Source organism: Carlito syrichta, unplaced genomic scaffold, assembly GCF_000164805.1.
Source record: "Carlito syrichta isolate Samal-C Ts95f unplaced genomic scaffold, Tarsius_syrichta-2.0.1 Scaffold303736, whole genome shotgun sequence".
Lineage (NCBI taxonomy): Eukaryota > Metazoa > Chordata > Mammalia > Primates > Tarsiidae > Carlito > Carlito syrichta.
This window is the reverse complement of record NW_007247832.1, coordinates 989,689-999,200: the sequence shown is the minus strand read 5'-3', so window position 1 is coordinate 999,200 and position 9,512 is coordinate 989,689. Positions and strand designations below refer to the sequence as shown.

Sequence of the window (9,512 nt, the reverse complement as noted above, 5' to 3'; positions counted from 1 at the left end):
GAGGTCTCGCTGCCCAGGCGGGTCTCGAACCCACGGGCTCAGGCAGTCCACTCACCTCAGCCTCCCAAAGCGTGGGATTACAGGCTGAGCCAACGAGCCCGGCTGTCTCTTTTCTTAGAAAGAATAGATAAGGGGTATTTTTATCTGTTTCAGTTTCTTTACTCTATAGAACATAATATTAATGGCATAAAAAATAATATTAATAATCGTTGTATAAAATTAACTTTTTTCTTTTTTTGTTGTAGTGGTCCCAATCGAGGCCATTATATTGCAATAGTTAAGAGTCATGATTTTTGGTTGTTGTTTGATGACGACATTGTAGAAGTAAGTAGTTTCTTAGTTTTCTATTTTTCTTTAAACTCGTGTGTTTATGTTGCTCTTCACTTTCTTCTCATGGTTTCTCGTTCTTGCATGACTGGTGATGAGAATTAGACAAATGTTTGGTCCTTAGGGTTGTCATTGAGTTCCTGCTTCTCAGTCCCTAATGTCCAAGCCCAACACTTGAGTAGCCACCTGACCTTAAAACGTCTGGAATAAAACAAGGGAAAAGTTTCCAACAACAGAGCTGGTTTAAAATAAAAAATAAAAAACACAGAAACCAGGCAAACCCTTCAGGTCCCCTCCCACTGTGGTAGCTTTTCTGTCCTCTCAATAAATCCTGCTTTCTTACACACACACACACACACACAAACACACACACACACAGAAACCTCCCATTATTTAGAAAAAAAATTATGTGCCATATAACATGGATCCATAAAATACACAGATCTTAACCCATGGGTTTTTAATGCGAATGTGCACACCCCCCAGCACACATGCTTACACTTGTGACGTGACCACCATTCAGATCAAGACAGAAGGTATTTTCAACACTCCAGTAGGCTCCTACCTCCTCCTGGTCAGCATCCTGGCTCTCCTCACCTCTGCCTTCCCTCCCATGGAACCTGCTATTGGAATTTTTATCATATGATTCATCTTACCTGTGCTTGAACAGAAACGGACTCATACAGTATGGTTTCTTTTGTGTGAAATTCATCCTTGTTACCTTTAATAGTTCTTTTTTTAAATTCTATCGTATGACCATACCAAGTTAGAAATTTGGCTTTTTTGTCAATTATTGACTATTGTGAATAAAAATGCCTTGATCATCCCTGTGCAAGCCTTTTGCTGGACCTAGATAGGCTGTCGTTTTTCTTGGGTATGTATTAGGTTGGACCATTGGAAATACATTTTTTGTAGGCCCAAATGGTTGACAATTAGTGATTTCGTGTAGTTCAACCTGTGTGCCATCAGAAGGCGAATTCCTAGACCCAAGAGGAGTTGTTTGTTCCACTTTTATTGCCAAACAGATTTCCAGAATGTCTGTCCCATTTTGCATTCCCATCGCCATGTGTTGAGTTCCATTTCACCACCTTCTCACCAGTACTTGCTGTTGTCAGTCTTTTTAACATAGGCCATTCTGGTTGTACAGAGCTCATTTATGTACTAATGTTTACATTTTGCCTCCCAGAAAATTGATGCACAAGCTATTGAAGAATTCTACGGGTTGACATCAGATATCTCAAAGAACTCTGAGTCTGGTTACATCCTTTTCTATCAGTCTCGGGACTGAGGGGAGCCGTGATGAAGAGATACTTTCTGCCTCATTTCTTCTCTGGCTATTTGGAAAGGATCAAGCACTGATTTTTCAAGAAAAGAGAAATGCAGGAAGCTCAGGGGGCAGTGGCATACTTTGCACACGATAAAGCAAAGACGACGGATGAACAAGCCCTTCGATCATGGTAGTTGATTTATTTGCTCAGGTATCATGCTGTCTGTGCAGTTCCACACAACAAGGAAGTGAAATCAGAGATACCAGCTCCTCTCTAAAGCAGCCTTCCAGTCATTGACACGCATTGTCTCTCGATTAATTGCACCAATAATGATTTGAATTCCTTGGGGGTGCAGCAGAAGGAATCAGAATCTGTGCTAGGATGTATTAATCATTGTAGGGGGTGATATTGAACACACCGTGTAAGTTTGCCTGGTTCCATATGTATGGAAGCATGGTCAGTGGTCTTTTCAAGAGTAAACCAGAAATACTTTTGGGCCCAACACTTGCAGTTGCCTTCCTGATGTAAAAAACTAACCGAGATACTAGATAATCCAGTGTCAGGAAGACAAATATGTCTTGCTTCTCTGAAGAAGCTTATAATAATATACAATATATGTATATGTAGGGAACAATTGGTCAAAAGTGGCTTTTTGTTTCCCCAAGGGGAAAGACTGGCTTTGTAATTATAATTTTTCCTTATTTATTTTACTTAAAATAAACTGGTAGAGCCTAAGTATTGTATGAAGTGCCCATGATTCTGTCAGTCAATTTGAGCATATTTTTATTAGCTTATGTCAGTTTAACTAGTCCATTTGTTTGTTTCCACTTTTAAGGTGAATTTTAAATTCTCTCTGAAATCGGTAAGATACCTTAGAAAAATTGCAATGAGAGGAGGTAAGTATTCTTTTTCAGGAGGAACTGATATCTCTGGCTAAATATTGTCCTTTTACTATAGTTTATAAGTCAGTTACTTTATTCAGCTTTAATTTTAGTAAAATAAAAAACTATCAATCCCTCTAGTTGTTGGAATAATAAAAAATTCTGGTGCAGTGGTGATATACCAGTCTTTAGACTTCTTAAGTATTCTAATGTTTCAAGTTGAGGCCATGCTTGGAAAATTCATGTCATAGCATTTATGTTATTTTCAAATGTCATTTTTTACCCTGGAAAGAAGAAATACATTCATCATAACCCTGGCAGCCCAGGCCATGAGCTAAAACAACAAACACCCTTGGAAGATCACATCTTAATGAAATGGAGTCCTTTTCCCCTCTGCCTTCACAAACCTTACTGGAAGAGTGTTCAGAAACGAACGTTTGTGTTTGTTAAGACTTCATTCTATTGGGGGTTTCATGAAGTACTATATGTAATGTAAAATGTATGCAGCCCATTATGGTTGACATTTTCTATGCCAGCTTCCAAGTAAGTTGTCTGATAGTGGTCGAATGTAACTGGGAGAAAATAATTGAAAGTTATATTCAGAAGAATAGCAATCAGGTCTCGGATGTTCTTTACCAAACTCTTTTCAGGCAGTAATTTTTAAAAATTCTGTTATTTTCTAAAGTTACTTTGCTAAAATGTTGACTATGGAAAACAAACAGCAAAAAAGAATGTTTTTATTCTGCTGCTATGATGAACATTTATTATCTGTATCTTTTAGCTCAGGAAATGACTTCACCTATTCCACAAACAAATCTCTAACAGGGTCACTTCGCTAATTGGGCTTCTTAAACAGATGTGCTGGGAGAAAATTATAATATTAGCATTTGTACCGAACGTCAAAAGTATTTTGACAGATTTCTTCTTAAGACTCAGTTTTCCAAGCCTCCCCCTGACTGGGGTTGCTTTGTGCACACTGTACATAGCCTGCCTGGTGAACCAACATCGCACAGAGAATCGCAACCAGGAATGTGGGCAGAGTCAGAGCAGGGGAGTGAGCGCACACTTGTCGCGAGGACTTCAACCTGACTGTCTCAGGATTGAAGCTGTATTTCTGCAGCTTTCAGTACAAAGGAAAAGAGTCCCGGGAAGCCGAGTTGGTCTCAACCTCAGGGAGACCGCGGCTTGCTTAGGAAGGCAGCTGAAGTCATGGGCAGAAAGGTACAGCATTAAAATACCACGTGGTGTTTGTTGTTGCATTTAAGAAAAACAAGCAGTAAAAGCCAAGTTACATTTCATAGTCAAGGAAGTTCTCTCGTTGAGTTCCATGGTAGTCACACACTTCATTCATGCCCACACATGTTCCATGGTATGATTTGTCACAGGAGGGACTGGGGTGATGGTTTTAAATGTCCTTTTTCCTCTTAGTGCAGCTATATCTAAGTAAAGTGTCTTGAAGCTTACCAGAAACTCAGTATGCTTTTAACACACACACAGGGCCAGGGTTGAGGAAACAGATACAGGAACGGTAAGGAAAATGACCCATGAGGAAAGTGTCACGAGATGGTGCGGCGGGTGGCTGGCTGAGGGCAGGTGTCCGTTAGATGGCAGCCAGCTGCTGTGTAACTGTGTACGTGTTTGTTGGGGTGGCTGTCCTGTATTTGTATATTGGAATAAAAATGTCTATAAATTATCGTAACTGAAAGTAAATATTCTAAATTAAGTTCCACTTCCTAAGTTGCATGGCTTCCATCTTAGAAAGTCTAGAAGACTGTTTAAGACGGGAGCCAGTAGGCTGTGGGAGGGAAACGTACTCTGTAGGTCTTTGTTGGCCTCTAACCATCAGTGTAGGGTTTTTTCTTTCCTTGTTGGCGGTAGAAAGACCTCAGTTTCATAACATACTACTCTTGACACTTTCTTTAGAGATACTTCGTATTCAAGATTCTCTCATGAGGTATTTGGCTGGGAGCTGGGAGGCCACAGCGCTCAGGTCCTGGCTCTTCAGTGAACTTAACCGTGTGACCTTGGGCAAGTCACTTAACCTCTCTGTGCTTCAGTCTCCCTGTCTTGTAAAATGGGAGTAATACCTACCTCACAGGGTTGTTGTGGGGATTAATTAGAGATAATGTCTGTAAAGCATTTAAGGTTCTTGAAGAAGGCGCTATATAAATACAAAATAATATCTATTAAAGTTGGTTTATTTGTGCTTGTGGGTTTTTAAGTGTTTTTTTTTCCTTTTTGCCTAAGATGTATTTGCTCATGAGAAGTGGACACTTTGGAAATTGTGTTGCTGCTTTTGCTCAAGCTGTAACTTTTTGTTATCCAAAGAGATTCTCCCCAGAACAGAAGTGTGTGTCTGTGAATCAACATTCTGCTTAGGCTATGTTCGCATGGCACACGGCTTGCGTTGATCTTGACATGATAGCGTGTCTTCTGAAAAATCCAAAGTTTACATGCTCAGATGTAGAACCTTAGAGGATACATGCCTTAAAGACCACTGTTTCTACTGCTCAGCCTCCCTCCCAGTGGAGTGGCCCATCTCACAAGTGGCTAGACGCCCTGCCCCGAGTGCTCAGAGCCAGCTCACTGGTGAGTACCTGGAATTGTTACTTCCGGTGCCATCGTGTTCAGTTTGTCCTCCATTCCCCCGGGGTGCCTCAAAACTGATCTTGGCATTAACGTGGCTTTCAAAGACTTCAACATTCTTGGGGGCCTATTCTGGAAGCATATCACTAAGTGTTTTGGAATAAACTCGGTGATGGGTGCGCTGCACTGTCCTTGGAGACCCAGGGTTGCATTCATTTCTAAGCAACTGTCACACACTGAATATTGAACTTTTCGTAAATGAAATCCTCTGTCACTGAGTTTTTCTGAACTGTTGAAAAGCCAAGATTCCTGCCCCCCCCCACAACTTTTTTCAAGTTTCCCTGCTACCAGTATCTATGCATGGTAACATTTTAACGCTCTTTCCAGCTCTTCATGTTTTCTGTAATTATCACCTGTCCTCTCACGAGAGCTGCCGAAATAACAACCCATCATTTTTGAGCGATAGCCTGCTGTGTGCTGGGCCCTGCACTCGGCCTGTACTTTTAATGTTAATCTTAACAGCATCTGTGATGGCCTCATTGTACAGAAGAGTCGACGCACTTGGAGGTTAAGGAACATTCCCAGAGCCACTCAGCTGGAAGGTAGCAGGGCCCAGGTTTCAAAGAGGTGTAATTGATCAAAGGACTTTTATTGTGGTGAAATAACTTTAAAATGATCATTTTAACTACTTTTAAGTGTCCAATTAAGTGCCACCAAATACATTCTCAGTGTTATGCAAATGTCATCCTATCCATTTCCAGAATTCTTTTCATTATTATCCCATCAGGAACTCTATACCCATTAAATAACTCCGCATCCTTCCCCCAGGCCTTGGAACCTGCATTCTGCTTTCTATCTCTGGGTTTCATGGCTTTAGTAACCTCATATAGGTGGAATTAATGCAATATTTGTCCTTTTGTGTCTGACTTACTTCATTTCCAAGGCTCATCCACATTGTGCCCTGTGTTTTCTTCTAAGAGTTTTGTAGTTTTAGCTCTGATATTATGTCTTTGGTCCATTTTGAGTTTGTTTTAGTATAGGTATAAGATGAGGGTCAACATCATTCTTTTTTTCCAGCACCACTTACTGAAAAGATTTTCCTTTTCCCACCGAATGGCCTTGGTGCCCTTGCCAGAAATCAACTGGTCGTATATGCTGGGGTTTATTTCTGGGCTCTCTCTTTTACCCCATTGATCTATATGTCTCTCCCTATGCGAGTAACACACTGTTTTGATTACTGTAGCTTTGTAGTAAGTTTTGAAATAAGAAAGTGTATGTCTTCCAACTCTGTTCTTTTTCAAGATTATTTTGGCTGTTCGGGGCCCCCGAGATTTCATATGAATTTTAGATTGGGTTTTTCTATTTATGCGAAAGTTATATTTTTGATAGAGATTATGTTGAATTCCTAGATTGCTTTGGGTAGTATTATCATATTAACCATATTAAGTCTTCTAATCCAGGAACACTGAATATCTTTCCATTTAGTTAGGTCTTCTTTAAGTTCTGTCAGCAATATTTTGTAGTTTTTAGTGTGCAAGCCTGTCACCTTCTTGGGTAAATTTATTCCACAATATTTTTTATTATTATTATAAGTGAAATTGTTGTTGTTGTAGTTTGAGTCAAGGTCTCTCTTGTCCAGGATAGAATACAGTGGCATGATCATAGCTCACTGTAGCCTTGTACTCCTGGGTTCATACAGACCTCCTGTCTTAGCCTTCCAAGTAGCTGGGACCACAGGCACATGCCACCCTGCCCAGATAATATTTTGATTTTTTTTGTTGTTTCTTTTTGTAGAGATGAGGTTTCACTATTTTGCCTATGGTCTTGAACTCCTGGGCTCAAGCAATCCTGCCGCCTTGGCCTCTCAATGTGCTGGGATTACAGGCGTGAGCCACTGTACCCAGCCTGTTTTCTTAATTTCCTTTTAGGATTGTTCATTATCTGCATAAGGAAATGCAGCTCATTTTTTGTGTTGATTTTGCATCTGCAACTTTTTTTGAATTTGTTAGCTTTAACAGTTTTTTGATGTGGAATCTTTTAAAGTTTTCTATGTGTAAGATCATACCATTTGTGAAGAGATAATTTTACTTCGTTTTTTCAAATTTGGATGTCTTTTATTTACTTGTTTTGCCTAATTGCTCTGCCTAGAATTTCCACTGCAATATATATTGAATAGAAGTGGTGAAAGTTGGCATTCTTGTCTTGTTCCTGATCTTAGAGGAGAAGCTTTCAGTCTTCCATCATTGAGTATGATGTTATCTGTGAGTTTTTCATGTATGGCCTTTATCATGTTAAAGAAGTCTCTATTCCAGTTTGAGAGTGTGTGTGTGTGTGTGTGTGTGTATTTATCAAGAAAGGGTGTTGAATTTTTTTCAAATGCTTTTTTGTATCAGTTGAGTTGATCACGTGTTTTTGTTTTCCTCATTATATTAATACAATGATTTTTGTATGTTAAACCTTCCTTGTATTCTAGGAATAAATCCTACTTGGTATAATCCTGGTAGTATGCTGCTGAATTTGTTTTGTTAGTATTTTGTTGACAGTTTTTCCATTGATGTTGATTAGGGACATTGGCCTGTAATTTTCTGTAATTTTCTGTTGTAGTGTCTTTGGGTTTGGTGTCTGGGTAATACTGGCTTAATAGAATGAGTTAAGAAATGTTCCATCCTTTTCTTTTTGGAAGAGTTTGAGAATAGCAAAAGATTTTTTTTTTAAACCAGTCACCAATACTTACATGCTTACTGTAAGTCATTATTAAGAAAGTTGAAGGCATCGTTTTTGCCCTTAAGGAATTTATCATCTGAGAGGAAATCAAAGATAACATAGGTTGTTAGGAAAATTTGCTGTATAAACATCTACACAGCTCTACAGAATCGTTGGAGGTATGCAGGGTAAGACGGGATTAATGAAATCTGCAGAGGTGCGGTCAGATTGCTAAAAGGAATCTGAAACAAAAACAAGGGGACTAGAAATGCAAAGTATAACAGGGATTTAAGCATATGAATTTATAAGTGTTGGGTAATAGAGTTCCTAGGCCTGCATCAGACTGACTTTTACCTTTCCTTTCCCTAAGGAAAAGCCCTAAACTGCTCTGAGGAATTCTCGCTCAGAAAGCCGCTGTGGAGCCCTGATCGCCGAGAAAGTCTTACACTTTTCTACCTCGTGCATTTGTTGTCTTTCATCTGAATAATCGGCTTCTTTACGTTTTTCCTCAGCTGTTGTTAATGATTTGCCATATAATTAAACTGTGATGTGAAACTTGGGAAAAGTTCATATTTTCTGCTTGTTTTCAATAAGCAAAACTATCTTAAGATCAAGAAAAGACCAAATCACTGTACTGATTCGATCAGGCATCCCCAAATCTGGATGATTAGTAATAGAAGGTTCTGTTTCCTGAGATCCATCCCTTAAGACTCTGATCCACTGGAGATGAGAAAACTCGTTTCCAAAAGCTCCCGCGTGATTCTGATTAGCCAAGCTTGGAACTTCCTGTGTTAGAACCTGTGTGGAGTTCCCTGTTGGGTTTCTGTAAGGTCACTGCCGAGCTAGAGTTGAACTGACACAGAAGGGTTGTCCAAAATCCAGATGCCCTAAGGAATGCCCAGGGAAAACCAGGAGGGTGTAGGACTTGTCTTCAAATGCAGGCTCTGAAGGGTTGTCATCCGGGGATGTTTTCTTTCCAGGGTTGAGTTGGGGCTGCCTTGGAAGGGACAGAGAGTCACATGCCAAGTCCAAGGAAGAGCTTTCTGGTTCTGCAGGGAGAGGAAGAGACAATAAGAAGGGAAGTATTGCCGGGCTCAGTGGCTCAGCCTGTAATCCCAGCACTTTGGGAGGTCGAGGCAAGTGGACTGCCTGAGCACTCAGGTTTGAGACCAGCCCAAGCAACTTGTCTCTACAATAAATAAAAAATTAGCCTGGTAGTGCACACCTGTAGTTCTAGCTACTTGGAAGGCTGAGGCAGAAGGATTGCCGGAGCCCAGCAGGTTGATGCTAGGGTGGCCGTGAGTGTGCCACTGCACTCCAGTCTGGGAGACAGAGTGAGACTCTTAACTCAAAAAAAAAGGAAGTGTCAAACCCACGCTCTGGAGCTGTTTGTAGGCAGGGTTCTTATCCAGGCTAGGGAGTTGTGCTGGATAACTTTACCCTTCCCAGATGAGGTGGCTAAGACTTAGCGACTCTCCCAGGGTCACTGGGTACACTGGTACCCTCCTCTTCCAGAGCCCAAATTGTGTCTTACATCCCACCGCCCTCATTGGGCGCAGAGAGCTCTAATTCCCTGCAGGATCGACTTAAGTTGCCACTGTCATTAGGATGGAAAGCATCCCAACACCTGTCCTTGACTAGGAAAGAGAGGTGGGTTGAAGAAAACACACCCGTCTCGAGATTTCAGAGTGACAGTTGAGTTTCTATTGCCTTCAGTTTGAGCAGGCAGGATGGTATCAGTGAAATG

General features: G+C 40.6%; 1 protein-coding gene across 2 annotated transcripts in view; it reads left to right on the top strand.

Moving 5' to 3' along the window:
* USP12 (ubiquitin specific peptidase 12) overlaps window positions 1–8,333 on the top strand; it is a 45,709-nt gene extending 37,376 nt beyond the window's left edge. Inside the window, exons 7-9 of one of the 2 annotated variants that reach the window (XR_002482027.1) lie at window positions 246–324; window positions 1,514–1,784; window positions 8,136–8,333. Coding sequence is in view for 1 of the 2 variants with exons in the window: in XM_021712939.1 (XP_021568614.1) it covers window positions 246–324; window positions 1,514–1,615 (181 nt within the window). In the remaining variant the exon portion in view is untranslated. Of the gene's footprint in view, window positions 1–245; window positions 325–1,513; window positions 4,683–8,135 lie in introns of those variants that run through there. The other variant, XM_021712939.1, reaches the window with a different exon arrangement.
* Window positions 8,334–9,512: the final 1,179 nt, after the last annotated feature.